The 19,242-nt window shown below is 43.5% G+C and overlaps 1 protein-coding gene and 1 pseudogene across 1 annotated transcript in view; both read right to left on the minus strand.

The window, feature by feature from the left end:
• GALNT8 (polypeptide N-acetylgalactosaminyltransferase 8) overlaps window positions 1-6,339 on the minus strand; it is a 34,233-nt gene extending 27,894 nt beyond the window's left edge. The window contains 5 exon segments of the mRNA XM_032646987.1: window positions 2,604-2,771; window positions 3,777-3,814; window positions 3,817-3,871; window positions 4,418-4,555; window positions 6,151-6,339. Of these exon segments, the coding sequence (XP_032502878.1) occupies window positions 2,604-2,771; window positions 3,777-3,814; window positions 3,817-3,871; window positions 4,418-4,555; window positions 6,151-6,339 (588 nt within the window).
• Window positions 6,340-8,067: 1,728 nt separating this feature from the next.
• On the minus strand, window positions 8,068-18,501 carry LOC116761245 (annotated as a pseudogene).
• Window positions 18,502-19,242: the final 741 nt, after the last annotated feature.

Here is a 19,242-nt window from a genome sequence, read left to right on the forward strand (position 1 = left end):
CGAGTGGCTTCCTCCTTCTCACGACCTCTCCCAGAGATCCTCTGATGTCACGCTATCCAGAAGACTTCTGAACAATGACTGTCACTCAAATTCTCCATTATATCAGCTTTGTCTCTCCTCTCCTCTCCCCTCCGTGCTCCTCATGTGAAAGTCCAGATACCTCAAACTGGCCTTCTCTCTCCAAACAAGTCTGTTCTCAGTCACTGGCACCGTCTCTCCTGTGGTTTTCAGAGGTCAGAACCTCTTTTGGTTGACTCAAAACATTAATCATGGAATTGGAAGACAACAAAGGAATTATCGAGCCTTCCCTCCCTCTCAGTTCTGGGAAACATCTTTGGTAACTTTTTAGTAGAACGAATGTGCGATTTGTGTCTACAAAGAAAGCAGAGCACAAAAGGGACCCAAGATTCCAACAAACATCATTTTCACGTCTGAAAGAGCTGTGGTCCTAAGAGATAAGATGGGTATGAAGAGATTGGATGGAATGAAGGGACTTAAACCTGACTTGAAATCAGCTAATGCACCGTGAGCGACACGAGTGTCTCCCTCTTTAACTTTTGGAATTCTTGACATTAGTGATCATACAAAGGGACCCAGCCTGGACATCAGAGTGGTGGGCTGAATTCCCCCACATGTCCCGCAGCTCCAGATCTCACACCAGCCAAGATGTCTATTCTATCAGCAACTTCAACCCGCTAAGAAAGTAAGTGATCTTCCAAAATTCTCTTGGAAAGACGAACCTTCAAAATGTTTGGGATGTCATCATTGTTTCTTTAGCATAAGTACTATCTGGAGATTTAGGATAAAGTTGAGATGTGAAAGGAATCAAACACATAATAATTGCTAAAGACTCTGTGTACATTTACTATCTTTAAGTACTTACAATGTTTAAGAAAAACTGTCTTACCGATTAACCTTCTGATACCAATTTTAAAATGTGTAATTAAATAAATCTGTGATTGTGTGTTGAAATTTTACTGGATCGCAAACACTTTTGAAACATTTAATAGAACTTAAGAAATCATTCAGTTTAAAGTCAAGATAATTGAAGTTCTTAGAAAAGAAAATTTAATGTATTAAATTTATAAATACAGTCTGTAATGTTTAAGGGAATTTATTAAATTGAAAAACCCCTTTAAAGTTCTCATCACAAGAAAAAGAATTGTAACTGTGTGATGATGAACACTAACGAGACTTACTGTGGTGCTCATTTCGCAGTATACGTATAAATCATGTTATTATGCCGTACACCTGAAATGAATGCAATGTTATATGTCCATTATATCTAAATAAAAATAAGTAAATAAATCAAATACTACAAATAACTTTATACTCATAAATTTGAAGAAGTGGAACAGTTCCTCAGAAACCATAAACCACCAAACTCAATCAAGACGAAATAATCTGAATAGCCCTATATCATTTCTTTTTTTCATTCAACTCATAATTTAAAAGGTTCTGAAAAAAAAAATCCAGGTCCATATGGTTTCCCTAAAGAATTCTGGTAAAAATTTAAAGAGGGACTAACACCAATTAAAGACAATCTCTTCCAGAAATTGGTCTCTTCTGTAATATTTGTCAACATGACTAATTTTATCAACAGAAAGAAGGAACACTTCCCAACGCACTTTATGAGACCAGTATCAACCTGATACTAAAAACGAAGACAGTATCAAAACAAAAACAAAAAAACTGCAGACCGTTATCTCTAATGAACGTAGACAAAAAAAAACCTCAGCAAAACGATAGCACAATTGTGCACATAGGTGCCTATATATGTTTTCCTGGAGACAGTCCATAGCATTCCTCAAGGGGTTATCAGCTTTAAGTGAGCAATTACTGTTAGACTGTCCATGTCTCTTACAATGTGAACCTAAGCTAACACAGCACCAAGATGCTCAGAGATACATTCACAAACAAAGCATTACCCGTCTCTCTCCCTCAGGACACCCCAGTCCTGCCAAAGTGGCTTAGGAATGCAGCTCCGACACACAGTTAATTCACATGTAGACGTGGTCAGCCATGTCCCTCATGCCACAGTCATGTGACCTCTGCTGGATTCCCTCCACCCTGTTCTTAGTCAATTGATGACGATGTTAAATCAGGGCTTTTACATCAGTGCCTGTCGAATTTCATTCTAGTGTTCCAGACTCTCTGATTATCATTAATAATAAGGCTATAATCACAACAGCTAATAGTATTGAACGTTTTCTATGTGCCGGGCACCATGCTACATACTTTACATATATTATCCCATTTAATCATCTCCACAGGCCCGTAAAGTAGAAACTATCATCTCCACTTTAGAGATGAAAAAACTGAGTCTCAGAGAGGATAAGAAAATAGCTAAAAGTGACTGAACTAGGATTTGAAGGCAAACTCTTAACTGTTAAGTTACAACACATTCCAATATCTTTTCCCCTTGGCCACCCCGCCTTAGTCAACAGACTCAGTATTTCATGCCCAGACTAGAAATTTTTCTAGTCTTTTCCCTATACACTGCTACAAAATTAATCTTTCTAAAACACTACTAGATCAAATCTGAACCTCTCAGACTATATTTTAATATATCCATCTTTAAAAAAAAACAACACTTGACTCACCAGTTTAAAATCCCAGTGTATATACAGTCTATTTTTGACTGCCTTGGAACATGGCTCTAAAGTAGGTTTCTCCCCTTTGCCAGGGTGTGTCAGACAGCAGTCATCAATGTCTGTCTCAGCAATCAGTGGTCCCACATAGACTTCCTCAGTTAGGTGGTAGTAGACATTCTGCAAGAGGACAAGGGGATTTGCCATGGAGACTCAGTGGGGATGCCCTTGATATTACAGAGGGCATAAAGACTGCTCTTGGTTCCCTAGACACCCAGTCACCACGGGGGGACCACTGAACTTTCGTGGGTAACAAAGAGTCACCTCTGCACCCTTCTCTGACCACCCCTCATCCCCAGCTGATTCTAGAAAGACCAGGCATGAGGGAGGGACACTAGCCGCCTTCCTTCCATACAAAGGCTCCAAAAGAATCAGTTCCTGCATAGATGAGGGAGCTTATCTTTGAAAACAAAAACAAAAACAACACAACTGAACTTCCGAAGCTGTCATTATAAGTCCCAGCTAAGAGCTTGCTGTCAGGAAACCTTTCAAATTCTCAGCCTCTCACCGCCTTGCTCAGTGAGCTTGGACCAATAGGTTGTTTCTGCATCTCCATTTTTTTCTTTTCTCAAATGGAAATTCAATCTGTCCTGCAGACCTCAAAAAGTTCCTGTGAGAGTCACACGCAAAGTCACGCGATAGGCGGAAAAAGTCCCCTGGGTGCACCCTCCACGTGGTGCCAGACCTCTCTTACCCTATGGAGGGACTTCCATTCAGCCTCTCTCTTCTCTAGCCCTCTGTTTCCTTCTCTATGGAAGGAACCACAGGTAGCATCACCTGTCCACCTTCCAGGGCAGACAAGGGGCAGAGGGTGGATAGAAGGGGCGGTGGGAGGAGGGGAAAAGGAAGAGATTGGAGGTTTTTTTTCGATGAAGATATGACCACGGAGAATGAACGTGCCAGAGCACGGCCTTTCTTCCTATCCTCCCTGTACCTGAAATGCAATGACTGCTCACATGAACTTGGAAGTGCTTAGTTACAAGCACGGGTTCAGGCTTCATCCTTACCCACTCCCAGGGATGCTCAGCACCTGCTTCCCCATCATCTAACACCAAGTCCAAATCTGGCAAAGGCTACCAGGGGGTGAGCCACAACAGACTCACCTTGCCGGGGCAGGGAAGATACCTGGGAACTGTACTGATGGAGGTAATACATGATCGGCTGTTGCCTGGAATAGCTCCCTGGTCCAGGCAGACACTTTCATCCAATGGGTTTTCCATCTGAAGGAGCAAAACACAAGGCAACACTGTTGCAAGGAGGCAGAGAAGGAGGGTCCCCAAGCCTCCCCAGGCCCTGCATTTTGCCCGGTACTCTAAGGATGCCAAAGGCATTGGGAATTTGGGATCCCGGCAGCTACTTTCTAAGCTGAAAGTGAGGCTCTGCTGTGGTGCCCACTTCCTGGGAACACACACCCCCTCAGAGCATCAGACCATATATAAAGAAGGGGCTCCTACACTTGCAGTCCGGTGGGTAAGGCCACATGCCCTGACTGGCTGAGAAACTGTGAGGGTCAGAGCAACGGCTGCGGTTTGCAAAGTAAGGAACCAGAGGCGGAGAGAAGGAATAGATGGGGACCGGGGAGCAAGAGAGGAAGGGAAACTAGAGGGTTCAAGCGTAAGAAGTTGAGGAAGGAGTTGGGGGCAGGCAGGGAATCGGGGAGGATGGGTTTTGGAAACCCTTGTCCGGGCAGTCATGAGATGATTCAGGTCTCGTGGTCTTTTATATCCAAACATTTAAAATCTGAAACGCAATTTCATGAAACTTACTCTTCCGTAGCCCGCAGTGCTGTGGATTGGCTTCAGGACCGGATAAACATTTTTCAGATACCAGTCAAAAGTTTTGCATTTCAGTTTCTTCTGGAGGGTCATTCTGGAAGAAACGTCTCCAAAATCGATTCCAGAGCTCTGCAAATAAAACACGGAACATGTCTGTACCTTGCAACACCCTTGACTCCACCAAAGGGTATGGGTAATGCATGAGGGAACTGGGTGTTTCCCTAATTCCCTGTAAGATATCCTTAATCATTTATAGTTTTCCAGGGAAAGTGGAAGAAGCTTGACCCCTAGGAATATCTGCTAGTTGCAAAGGCACTTGCAACGCCTGCGTAGCGGGGTTTACGTCTCATCATTAGCAAGACTGCTCCTGTTTGAGATAATATTCACATCAACCAGGCACAAAATATTCCTCGTGACATCCAGAAAAGGCTTCCAAAAGGAATATTCTGGCAGCAAGATTTGGAGGTTAAAGGAGATTTTCTAGAAGTGGTATCTGTGGCCAATCAAAGTGGAAGAATGCTTCAGCCCAGAGCCACAGCTCAGGAACAGAGACGGCATGTCATGCCGGCCTCGGGGACTAGGGCAAATGATGTGGCCTTAGCCAAGAAAGTCATCTTCGTTCACGTGCATCCAACAGGATTCCTGTGCCTGCTCCCACCATCCCACACCCCAACCGCCATGTTTGTGTCCTCTTTAGACAGATTCCACAAGGAATCCCCCAGTATAGATGACGGATGAAGGACATGGAATGTAGAAGTTTCCTTGGTTTGAATCCTATCTCTGCTCTTACGACCTTATTACCTTAAGCAACTTCCTTTCCACTCTGTGCTTCAGTTTCCTCATCTGAAAACTTAAAATAATAAAAATAAGCCTTAGGCCAGAGGTACGTTGTGACGAGTCATGAGTGCCTGGAACTTAGTCCTGGGACATAAATGCTAACGTCATTATCCTCACCCTATCGGGACTTGACTTAAATTCTTTAGGGCTGGGATGGCACTTCTGCTTGATCCCTTCCCATTTCCCGCCGTGACCACCACCTCTTCCTTCTTCATCCATCTCTGCTTCTGTTCAAGTCCAGGATGAACCTGGAGAGGTATGTTCCAGGCCATATAGACCATGTCTTTGTACTCATCCATCCAGCTTTCAGCCACTCTCAGGGCATTATGCTTCAAGAGAATACTCAGGTCCAAGGAGTAGGGCTTGTGGTGTCTCTCCAGGTGGGCAACCCGGGAACAGGGCAAGACCTTGATTCTCCCACTGCATTGCCACACCTGCAAGAGAAGAAAAAAGCAAACTCGCCTGGGCAGGCTGGACCCATGGCCAGAAAGTGCACAGCCTGTTGACTCAGAGACCACACTCTGGAACCACTTTTTTTTTGTTGTTTTTTTTGCGGTATGCGGGCCTCTCACTGCTGTGGCCTCTCCCACTGCGGAGCACAGGCACCGGACGCGCAGGCTCAGTGGTCATGGCTCACGGGCCCAGCCGCTCCGCGGCATGTGGGATCCTCCCGCACCGGGGCACGAACCCGCGTCCCCTGCATCGGCAGGCGGACTCTCAACCACTGCGCCCCCAGGGAAGCCCTGGAACCACTTTTTAAAGAGTGTACATTCAGTCCTCCTACCTCCATCTCAACACACCCCTAAACTATTCATCTAAAACCATCTTCCTTAGACGTCTACAAAACTGCTTCTCTCCTGTCGCTCAGACAGCGCCAGAAATCCTACCTCCTTCAGGAAGTCCTCCTGAAGGGACCAGAGGAGGGCCCCTGCTCCTTTATCCCCAGGGAAAATGTAGAAGTCCTGAGGTACGCCATGGCCTGGGCCAGTCTCGCTGGACTTAGCTTCCCATGACTGCTCTCTGGCCTGGTGCTGGATGTAAGGCAATGTGGTGGACAGACTCTCAGGGGCCCGCATGAGGCCTGACTCCTGGCATGCACGTGTCTCCCTAATCCCCTCCCCTGAGGGTGGCCTTGAAACTTTCTAACCAACAGGCTGTGGACAAAGAGGACAGCACGTGCACAACTACATGTGTGTCATTGCGTTACATAAGCAGGTAGTGTCCATCTTGCTGGGAGATGCACTGTTTTACCGGCTTTGAAGAATCAAGCCACAAAAGGGAGAGGTCACATGGCAAGACACTGAGGGCGGCTCCCAACTGGGAGCCAGAGAAAGCTGAGTGCTTCCTCAGTCTGGAAGACTTGACGGCACTGAGTGCTGTTAGCAACCACACGAGCTTGGAGCAGACCTACCCCCGGCCAACCCCAGATGAGAACCCAGCCCTGGCCAACACCCTGACTGCAGCCTTACAGAAGACCCAGCTGAGCCAGGCATGGGCTCCCGCCCCTCAGGAACTGTGAGACGATAGATGGATATTGCTTTGAGCCACTAAGTGTGTGATGATTTTATCACACAGCAATTGGTAACTAATTCAGGGAATTCTTGACCAAGAGATACCATGACTTATGATCTAGTTATGAATGTTTGTCATCCTAATGGATACAAACGTGCTTGGCAGCCCACACATTCTAATACGTGGCTTAAAATGTATTCTTTATGCCAGTAGATGATTGAACTGTCTAGTGATATTAGATCGATACAATGGCTCCTGTGTGTTCTGCTCATGGCTGTCCAAGTGACTTGCATTTTCTGGGAGCTATTAGCCCATCCAGCAGTGGTTAGCAAGCTACCACACTCATGTCTGTGGGACCCCCAGAGCAACTCAGGTCCTGCTGGTTCAGTTAACACCCAGGGTTGGTGGGGGGGGGATGGTCAGTCCCCTTATCTGACTTTCAAATTTTTTTCACCCCTTCCTCTACTTCTGAACCCACAGGTTCCCCTCCCTCACCATCTCTACGATCCAGAATAGCAAAGTGAAAAACAGCCAGGCTTTGAAATCCAAATGCCTGTATCCAATCCATCACTGCACCCCTGGCAGCGAGGGCGGGGAAGCCTGCCCCCTCCCTGAGCCTCAAGGGGCTCAGCCACAAAAGGGCTGCCAGGAGGACTAAATGGCACCATCTTCTAAGATGATAAACTCGAAGCACATCTTTTCTTCGTCCTTCTCCTCCATTTCACCTCTTTGGTTCCCAGCACCATGTAGAGGTTCCATCTAGCTTGTTTTCAGACTTTATTTTCTGTAGCTAAACATTTAAAAATCCCAATACAGGGCTTCCCTGGTGGCGCAGTGGTTGAGAGTCTGCCTGCCGATTCAGGGGACACGGGTTCGTGCCCCGGTCCGGGAAGATCCCACATGCCGCGGAGTGGCTGGGTCCGTGAGCCGTGGCTGCTGAGCCTGCACGTCCGGAGCCTGTGCTCCGCGACGGGAGAGGCCACAACAGTGAGAAGCCCGTGTATCGCAAAAAAAAAAAAAAAAAAAAAATCCCAATACAACTTTCCTTCCATTTTCCCAAAAGAGTTTTCCAATCCACAGGCGTTTAAGGGAGAAAAATGAACAGTGGGCACAAGAAACCTTAAATTCAAGTGAAAAGATAGAAGTCAGAATTGTCATTGATGAAGCAATTTTAACTCTTATCCTGAAACCATAGGTTTCAGATTTTTCTCTCTCAATTTATTCCCACTTGCCAATTGCCCCCTCCTCATTCTCTCTCTGTCTGTCTCTCTCTCTCTCTCTCTCTCTCTCTCTCTCTCTCTCTCTCTCTCTCGCTCTCAAACGCACAGAGACATGAAGCTTCTGCTCATAGGTACAATGGCTTACTTTGTATCACAAACTACCCTGATGTTTCAGGAATTTAACCCTCACCAGGTAAGTATTATGATTACCCCCATTAAAGGAATGTGCCCACGTTTACCAGCTAAGCAATGACAGAGCCTGACTCTGATTCTGATCTCAGACAGTGTCAAGCTCTGGTACAGTGCCAGGAATACACAGGGTGCTGGACCAGTGCTGAGGGCGTCAGACTGACACTCCCTCTCTAATTATACGCATTCGTGCGTACCATCACTGCGTGGCCTCTAGATGTCAGAATACAACACCCCGTGCAGCTCTGATGTTCTCCAAGGTCTGCTGCTGTTAGGAGAAAGACGTGTCCTAACAAGTGCTTAGAGGTTTGAAAAGGCAAACGGCCACACACACAAACAAAGGAAACTGGATATGGGTAAACCGTTTTATCAAGAAAAGGAAAAGAATGACCCTTCCCTGACACTCCCTCTATTTCCAGCGAAATCTGTTTTTCTGAATCACAAAGTATTAAGAGAAATAGGATTTCTTGCGGAAGATGAAATGAGACGCAGAAGGGAGAGCAGAGAAAAGCGTGATGAACTCAGAAATGGTAAGAAGGGCTTTGGGTCCTAAGTTGGAGAATTGAGGTTCCAGGCAAATTCACGGGATGCTCTGGTGGGTAGGAAAACCCAGCCACAAGGAACTTGGGTCATCCTCAGGACTTTGCTAAGTACCGTGCATAAAATAATGATTTCTGCATTTACGTTTTTTGAGCTAGAGGCTAATTGGACTCCCAATGTCTACTCCCCGGCCCCTGTATCTGCCACTGCCACCACCCTTTCTCCATGTTCTCAGACCTTCCGTCATTTTTGACACAGTGCTCTCCTTCACCTCTAAAGCGAGGTGGTCAACTGTCCAGAGATGTATGCTTAACACATTTTTTAAGTGTCAGAGTTTATATTTATTAAATGCTTTACCGTATGCTAGGCACTGACCTCTTCTTTTTTTTAACATCCTCATCAAGATATATTTCACATACAATAAAATTCACCCATTTAAAAGCGTATGGGGGAGGGATAAATAGGAAGACTGGGATTGACACACACACACTACTATATATAAAATAGATGACTAATGAGGACCCGCTGTACAGCACAGGGAACTCTACTCAATACTCTATAAAGATCGATATGGGAAAAGAACCTAAAAAAGAGTGGATCTATGCGTATGTATAACTGATTCACTGTGCTGGACACCTGAAACTAACACAGCATTGTAAATCAACTATACCCCAGTAAAAAAAATTTTTTAACTCTCCAGAGGGAAAAAATAAAATTTAAAAAAATGTACAATTCATTGTTTTTAATATTCACAGAGCTGAGCAACCATCATCACTATCTAATTTTAGAACATTTTCATCACACTAAAAAGAAAGCCCATACCTATTAGCAGTCACTCTATTTCTCCCCAACCCCATCCCCCCTCAGCCATAGGCCACTGTTAATCCACTTTCTATCTCTATAGAACTGCCTATTCTGAACTTTTCATTTAAATGGAAACATACGAGATGTGGTCTTTTGTGTTCACCTAGCTTAATGTTTTCAAAGTTCATCAATGTAGCATATTTTAAGTACTTCATTTCTTTCTATTGTCAAACACTATTCCATCGCATGGGTTTGCCACATGTTTAACCATTCATCCACTGTTGGACATTTAGGATGTTTCTACTTTGGGGCTGTTATTAATACCACTCTGAAAATTCTCGAACAAGCTTTTGTGTTGGCATATGTTTTCATTTTACTAACATACACACCTAAGAGTGAAATCGCTAAGTCATGTGGTAACCCTATATTTAACAATTTGATGAACCGCTGTACTGTTTTCCAAAGTGGCCACACCACTTTACATGACCACCAGTAATAAATGTTGGTTGCAATTTCTCCACATCCTGGACAATATCTGTCATTACCCTATTGTGATGATAGCCTTCCCAGTAGGTGTGAAGTATTATCGCACCATGGTTTTAATTTCCATTTCCCTAATAACTAATGATGTGACCATCTTTCCCTGTGCTTGTTGGCTGTTGGTATATCTTCTCTGGAGCAATATCTAAGGACTTTATTCATTTTTAATTTGGTTATTTGTCTTTTTATTATTAAGTTGTAAGAGTTACTTATATATTCTAGATTCAAGTACCTTACCGGATATATGGTTTGTAAATGTTTTATCCCACTCAGAGATCTGTCTTTTCACTCTCTTGATATTATCTGCAGCAAGAAAAAATTTTCAGTCATCTCTTTTCTCACTTAGACTTTTGGTGTCATATCTCAAAATCATTGCCTAACAACACCTGATCTTCAAGATTTACTCATGTTTTCTTCTCAGAGTTTTAAAATTTTATCTCTCACATCTATGACCATTTTGAGTTAATATTTACGTCTGACGTGATTTAAGCACCCACTTCGTCTTTTTGCACGTAGATGCCCAGTTGTCCCAACACCATTCTTTCCGCCATTAAATTGTCTTGGCACTTGTAAAGAAGAAAACTTCTTGTGTGTCTCTTTCTCTCTACTTACAGCACGATTCACAATGAAGACTCCAGTGACCAGAAGTGTATGTGTGGGTTTCTGGGGCTCCCTACTGTGTGTCTCCTGTGTTACATTATTATCACACAGAACACTTCATTTTCGACTCTTCTGGTCACCGAAGGTGTGGGAGTTTTTCCCACACCAAGCAGTTCTCTGTGATACGAGCTGGGTGTCCTACAATGTCATTCAATTCTGACAGTATCTCCCCGGTGATAATCAGATTCCACATGGCGAGGGCCCAGTCCCACAAGACTGCTCCGCACTTCCGATGCCAACCGCAAAGAACAGAATAAAGGATACAGTTCAGCAGTCAGACGACGGCATAAATAGAGAAGATCTGGGGGGGTCCTGACCACAGGAGCTTCTGCCCCACAGAGCTGGGGTACATCACCCTCCCAGTGTGGATGTGCTCACCAGCCTGGAAGCTCCCTGAATCCCATACTACTGAGATTTTTATGGAGGCTTCCTCATACCAGCATGATGAAATATTAATTCGATTGTTCAACCCTCTCTCCTTTCTGGAAGATGGAAGGTGAGGCTGAAAATTCCAAGCTTCTAAGCATTGTAAGGCCAACAAGCCCGAGGCAGGGGAACACAATCAGATTCACAGGTTGCATCAGAACGAAATTCTCCAGACCACCCAGTTCCAGGAACTGCCCTGGGGACTTTGAACCCAGCCCAGCCTTCCCGCCTTTCGAGGGGCGGGACTAACGGTCCCCCGGGATACCCGAAAAGACCACCAAATAGGGAATACCCTGCGCCCTCCCAGATTCAGCACACCCCTTTCCCTTCTTCCCCTATAAAACCTTGCCCAACCCTCGCCCGGGCGCGACTTCTCTGGCCCCCTTTCTCTCGGACCAGTGAACCTCGCCCGGGAGCGCTCCCTGATAAAGCTCACTTGAAGCTTTCCTCTGTTTCGTGGTGCCGTTTGTTAAGATCCGACCTTACAGGCATGACTTGGTCTTTCTGGTGACCAGCCCCCATACAGGAGCTCACCCAGAGTCACCTCCATAGAACAAAACATGTTCCTAGTGTTCTTATCACTTAGGAATTTACAATGGTTTCACGAGCTCTGTGCCAGGAACTGGAAACAGAGACCAATGTATATTTCTTCTATTATCTTACAATAGTATTGTTATGAGGGTCAAATGCAATAATGTACATAAAATGCTCAGAATGGAAGCAGTGCTCAGTAAATGTGAGCCGCTATTGCTACCGCCTTGGTGGTTATAGCTGTTCTTGTGGTTATAATTATTGTTTGAACGATAACACCATTCACACGAGAGGAGAAAAAGAAATGGGTACGTTTAAGTTTGGCCACATTGAGTCTGAACAATCTGGATTGGAGACGTGAATTTGGGAGTCATCACCGTGTACATGGTGGTTGACTTCATAAGAGCTGGATAAAATCACTCAGGTTACGTGCAGATAGAAGCCTTCAGCTAAAGCCTGGGGATCATCAATATTTAAAGCAGAGGAGCCTGAGAGATGAACTTTAAATTCTTTTAAGCTCAGTGGCCATTCTTAACGTCTAATGTGTTCTCAAGAGATTAAACTGTACCCTTTCTTAATCGGTTACAAATATCTGTGTCATTTCAGAGGATTCATTCATCTGACAAGGAATAGGGTTGATAACAGTGGCTAAGAAAAAGCTGATTTGTGGATTGTGAGCATGTGTTGGAGGGAAAAAGGAAATAAATATTTTGTAAGCACCTTCTATGGGCCAGCCAGTGTTAGGCGCCATCATAACCATCCTTTGATGCAAGGATTATTACCCCATTTCACAGATAAGGAAACTGAGAATCAGAAGGTTAAGTGATATCTACTCTGGATCAGGTTGTATTTGTTTCAGTGTTTTAATCACATTTTTTTTATGCTATAGTTTCGGGGGTTAGTACGGATAGTCTGCAGAGTTTTTCTTTTGCACAGATATCTACTTCCTAACGTCCTTCCTGACCTCCTGGACTGGTTGCCTATATATTTATCATTATGCTAAAGTCTATATATGATGCAGAAACAAGGGTTCCATGACAATAGTTTTTCACTTCAGCTGCTCAGCCAGGAGTGAGAATATCACATAGTAAGACCCCCAAAAAAACCATAAGGTAAGCAAAATTGCTGAGTAAGAAACCCACTTTAAAGGCGGTCTTTCCCACCAATAATCAAGAGGCTTAGACAAATCTTTTTCACCATAGCAACAGAGGAAAGAGAATCGTGCTGCAGAATTAGCGTCATAAAACCTAATACATTTGTACATAATTAGGAAGAGACAATGGTGTAGTCAATAAAATTGATAAACATTTAACTTGGAGAAATGGCAGAGCAACAGAATTCTTTGCAATTATTCACCAGCCCTGAGTATCTATAAAAGAGCAGAATTGGCCCAAGGGAAAAAAATTAGCCTGGAAAATAGACCAATACAGATTGCAGAACAAAACAGCAAAAGAAGACGGGAACTGGAATCACGACCAAAACATGACTTTGGGGTTTGTTTTTTTTTTACCACACCTGATTGTGAGTTGCATCAGTGACCTGGTAGGGAAGTCTTGGTCATTACCATCAGAACTAGAGTAGACGCAATTTTTAGGCAGCCCACACTTGTCTATGCGATTCACTTTCATAAGCCTTTAAATTCAGTTCTTCAAATGTTATCTGATGGATGATGATTTGAAGCACTACGTTACTTACCAGCTGCCACCTGCCAGCAACAGCTCAGTTTCTGTTTCATCTAGGCATTCCAGTGAGACTTTAAACAATTCAAGGTGAAACTATCCATTTGAAACAAAAAATTGGAAGAAGCACTTAAAAAAGATATTCTGGAATTTCAGGCAAATGAAGGTTCATTTGATGAGTTCAGAAAGGGGTATCTCTACCTTGCGTCAAATTTACCAAAGAATCAGCTGAAAATAGATGGAAAAGCACCGTAGTTTCTTTTTTTTTTTTTTTGGCTTTCTGGAATCAACGTCTGCTTCCAGCTATGATGGAGTAATTGGAATCAGAGTTTCCCTCCTGCCAAGACTATAAAACTGAACAAAGTATATGAGACACCTGTTTTCAGGCAATAGGCAGCAAACAACCGTGATCCCTGAGAGAGGGAAGCATGAGTTGAGTCCTACATTTACCCCATCTCTTGATCTGGGGACAATTTTGCAACTATGGCATATAGGATGGTCAGCCTCAGACAGAGAATGATAGTCTACTGAGCTGAGGAGTCAGAGCTAAATTTGGGAGCTCCTAAAGCATCTGTAAATTTCAGTGCAGGGTACCAAAATTAAAGGAGCTACCTAGAAAGAGGATGATTTCCCAGCATTCCCTCCAGATTCCCAGACATGGGATAGACTTAATGAGCCCAGGGAGAAACTCCACAAGGTCTAGCCTAGCACAACTGTTACAGGGTTAAGACATAACAAAGATGCTAGACGTCACACAGCCTTAGCAGATACAGGAATTCTGGCTGAGTCACAACGGAGACATCTTAGTGAACACCCTGGGTATCCTGCTAAGACAATAGGAAGAACCATGCCCTAGGGTAAGGGCCACTCTAAACCCACTCTAACAAAGCCCAAAAGCAAGTCTCAACAACATCAAAATAAGCTTCCAGTATATTAACAGTCGGAAAAAAACTCAACATTCTTTAAAGGAAAACAATATAAACCAGATGCTTTACAAGGATTCATTCACAATGTCAAGGATATTATCATGAATTACTGGACATGTGAAGAAGCAGAAAAATGTGACCCATTAAAACGCAAGTCAATAGAAACCCACCAGAAGATGACTCAGATGTAGTCATTCAAACACTAGGACTTTAAAATGGCTATTATAGGGCTTCCCTGGTGGCGCAGTGGTTGAGAGTCCGCCTGCCGATGTAGGGGACGCGGGTTCGTGCCCCGGTCTGGGAGGATCCCACGTGCCGCGGAGCGGCTGGGCCCGTGAGCCATAGCCGCTGAGCCTGCGTCCAGAGCCTGTGCTCCGCAGCGGGAGAGGCCACAACAGTGAGAGGCCCGCCTACCGCAAAAAAAAAAAAAAAAAAAAAATTAAAAAAAAAAAATGGCTATTATAAAAATGTCCAAGAATTTAAAGAAAGAGATGGACATAATGAATGTAGAGATGGTGAAATCTCAAGGAAAAACTAGAAACTAAAAGAGAACCAAATGGGAATTCTAGAATTGAAATTTATAGTATCTGAAATTAAATACTTACTGGGTGGACTTAATAGCAAATTGGCAACTTCAGACAAAAAGGTCATAAATTTCCAGGCGTATCAATAGAAATTATCCAATGTGAAGTAAAAAGATAAAAAAATGATTTTTAAAAATCATTTTCTTGAGCTGCAATCTCTTCTTCCCTTATTCATTTCCTTTCATGCATCTCTTTCATTTCTCTCTCTTTCCTTTTAATTTCCAGCTCAGCAATGTGTTTTATGGTCTGTTTGTATACTGCTTGTTTGAACAGCTTGAGATCCTCCTCCTCCACATTTGTAGGTTTTCCTTCCTTCTTTAATTGCCCTTTTTAATCTATCACCTTGCGTTCCAAGTATTATTTCCCTGCCTGAATTACATCCAGGGCCCTCGTCTTTTGTTTCTGGTCCAGTAGCAACTTGTAAACATGGTCCACAGCTTCAAAAGGGTTTTGTGCTCCATCAGCATCACCCTCTTTTTTGTCAGGATGCTCCAATATGAATAACTGCTGAAACTACTTTCTTATTTCTTCATCTGTCACTTCAGGATCTATCTGAAGAACATCAGGGTTCAAGTTGAAGTAGGAGGAACCAGGACAGGTCAATCTTTCAATCTCATTTTTGGACTTTAGAACTGAATCTCTCTTCTTTATTTGTTTCACCTCACAGTAGAAGGTCATAAATGCTTCCTCTGTGCTGCCCCCTCCACCCCAAGCCTGCTCACCCCTATAGCCACCATTTCCCCAACTTGGTCACCACATGACTCTTCCTCTTCTTTTCTATTATGTGCATTTAATGCTATACATTTCCCTCTCGGCACTGCTTTCACTGTATCTCATAAATTTTGATGAATTCTATTTTCAATTCAATTTAGTTCAAAGCATTTTAAAATTTCTCTTGAGATTTCTTCTTTGACCCTTGTGTTATTTGGAACTATGTTGTTTAATCTCCATGTATTTAGGGATTTTCCAGCTATCTTTTATTTTAATTCCACTGTGATCTAAGAGTATGCATTGTAAGATTTCTAGTCTTTTAAATTTGTGAAGGTGAGTTTAATGTCCCAGAATGTGGTCTACCTGGTGAATGTCCTACACAAGCTTGAAAAGAATGTGTATTCTGCTGTTGTTAGATGAAGTATCCTATAGATGTCCATTATATCCAGTTGATTGACGGTGTTTTTTGAGTTCAACTATGTACTGACTGACTGTCTGCCTGGTAGATCTGTTCAGTATATGCAGAGGGGCACCAAAGTCTGCAAGTGTAATAGTGCATTAATCTATTTGTCCTTGCAGTTCTATCAGTTTTTGCCTCATGTGGTTTGACACTCTGTTGTCAGGTGTATACACATTAAGCATTGTTATATCTTCTTGGAGAGAAGAGACCTGGTGCAGTTATGTTAATACCAGACAAGGAAGATTTCCAAACAAGGAGTATTATCAGAGATGAAGTAGAAATTTTATAACAACAAAAGGGTCAATCAGTCAGGAAGGCATAACTATCTTACATGTATGTGAACCTTAGAGCGTCAAAATCCATGAAGCAAAAACTGTCATAACTAAAGATAAATAGGCAAATCTACAATCCTGGAGAGAATAAGTGATAAAACAGTTGGAACAAAAATTAGTACATACATGCGTTAGTTTTCTCTTGCTGTATAACAAATTTCACAAAGAGGTGGCTTAAAACAACATAGTTTTGTAGGTCACAAGCCAGGGTGGTCTTAAATGGGTTCTCTCCCAAGCATCTCACAAGGCCAAAATCAAGGTGTCAACCACTCTGGGCTCTGTAGCCTCTGGGGAAAGTCACTTCTAGGGTCGTTCAGATCGTTGGCATAATTCAGTTACTTGAAGCTGTAGGACTGAGGTCCCTGTTTCTTTGCTGGCTGTTAATCAAGGCCACTCTCAGCAACTAGAAGGTACCTGCTTCCCTTGCCACCTGGGCCCCTCCATCTTCAAAGCCAGCACCCCTTCCTCACACTTGAAATCTCTCTGACTTCCTCTTCCGCTACTAGCCAGGGAAAACTGTCTGATTTTAAAGAGTTCATGTAAATGGAGCACGTCCACTGGGATAGCCTCGCTAATCTTTTTTTTTTTTTTTTTTTTTTTTTTTTTGCGGTACGCGGGCCTCTCACTGTTGTGGCCTCTCCCGTTGTGGAGCACAGGCTCCGGACACGCAGGCTCAGCGGCCATGGCTCACGGGCCCAGCCGCTCCACAGCATGTGGGATCTTCCCAGACCGGGGCACAAACCCATGTCCCCTGCATCGACAGGCCGACTCTCAACCACTGCGCCACCAGGGAAGCCCAGCCTCCCTAATCTTGAGGTCAACTCATCAGTCATTTTAAACGTGTAGGGGAAGAAAAATATCTTTCCCCTAGCCTTCTAAGTTCTGGGGTTACTATCATAAAATACAGATTAAGAAGAGAAAAACAAACTAAACTTTATCACATGTATAGCTCTTGGGAGAGATAACCAGAGAAATGAGTAATCCTCAAGGAAAGGGCTTAGAATTCAGGCTTAAATATTGTCGTCTTCAGCTAAAAACAGAGAAAGAAGGGTGTGGGGGAGGCCAGTTATGGGAGTGATCGGGAAAAGTAAGGTAAATAAAAGTAAGACTAGTTATACAGACTTAAGCTGGTACCTTATCCATTGATAAGAGTCTCTTGTGATTTATAGTCATCCTTGTCTTCCAGGTACAGAGAAGGAGAAACTCTTACAAACGGAGATTTCCTTTGTAAATGTAAACTCCTCTTGTAAAAGGGTAACTTCTACTTTAGTTTCAGAGCTTCTCCTGTGTCTTCTGTTTCTCAAAATAATCAGTTCAAAATAATCCTTAGGACAAGGAGGCATATTCTGGGGTGCCATATTTTGGTCTTCTACAATTGCATCTATAAAAGCCTCTTTGTCACGTAACATAATTTAATCATGGGAGTAACACCAGGGAGTGGAGATCATAGGGCCCCCCTATGCATCTTTCTTCCTATCCCAGTAATCATGATATGGAAGATCTGAATAACACAATCAACATGACCTAATTGGCATTTATAGAACACTCGCTCCTAAAGTTAATTATAAGATCTAGCTATTCCACTTCTAGGTACCACCCAAGAAAAATGAAACCTTCTGTCCATAAAAAGATTTTTATATGAATATTCACGATATTGTATAATTAACAAAGTAAAATATTTTAATGATGCCATTAAAGCATATGCCTCCTGATAATAAAAATAAGGGCAATTAGAAACTCCAGGAAATTTTTCTTTTTCTGAAGTCTCTGGAGAAACGTGAGAGAGCCAGAGAAGCTGTTAGATAAATGTTTGGAAGGATGCCCTGGTGCTCTCTTTCTTTGCTTCCTTCTCTGGAAGGTCTTAGCTTCAGACTTCGGTCTAGCAGTAGCCAGACGGGTATCACATTTCATCCAAAGTTGGGATGGTGTACAACATCTTCAAAGCAGAAAAGAAGTGGTGAGAGAAGCATCCACAGGTGATGGGTGGACTCCACATGTGTGGTGGTGATGCCACTGGTGGTGGTGTGCGTGTGTGTGTGTTTCTGTGTGATGGGAGGAATGGACTTTGTTATTGGAACCAAGCAGGACCCTGCAGGGCCCTCCCCGGTACCAAAGTCGCTCCATGTCCCATTTCTTGTTTGTAGAAAAAGGCTTTGGTCTCCTAGGCCTTCCCTGAGTTCCCAAGAGCAGATTCAAGCAGTTACTAATTAAGGAAGTGAGGCAATGCAGGAACAAAGGAAAAGCAGTTAAGCAAGAAAAGCTATGAGAGCTCAAGCAATAGTTCAGTGATAAAACAGAGTCCTAGTTCCCCTCAAGGGATGTACGTAACCATCTGACACATATCTTTGAGTTGTTCTGCAAAAACTGAGACCACCACCCAGGTGGAAGATGGTGACTACATGCTGACCACAAGCACATCGACCCCAGACTAGTTGGAACCAGAAGTTTAATGATTAAGATTCTCAAAACACCACCAACAACAACCAATCAGAAGAGAGACAAGCTGCAACCCTCACCCAATACATTGCCTTTAAAAACCCTTTGCTGAAAACCATCAGGGAGTTTGGGTCTTTTGGGCATGCGTTGCCTCTTTTCCTTGCTCGGCCCTGCGATAAACGCTGTACTCTCCTTCACCACAACCTGGTGTCAGTAGATTGGCTTTGCTGCACGTTGATCGAGGAGACCCAAAGCCAGGTTCGGTAACATTATTTCCACTATGGGTGGGAGGCAGCCTGGGCTATGGGATGCTTCTGGGACAGCTATAACTACTGTTGTGATTTCTCTTAGCCATTTTTAATGTTGCCACAGTGGGATTATTATTGGTGGGGGGAACGGGCAAGGGGAGGGAGGGAAATGTTTGCAAAA

The sequence above is a fragment of the Phocoena sinus genome, chromosome 10 (genome assembly GCF_008692025.1).
Source record: "Phocoena sinus isolate mPhoSin1 chromosome 10, mPhoSin1.pri, whole genome shotgun sequence".
Taxonomy (NCBI): domain Eukaryota; kingdom Metazoa; phylum Chordata; class Mammalia; order Artiodactyla; family Phocoenidae; genus Phocoena; species Phocoena sinus.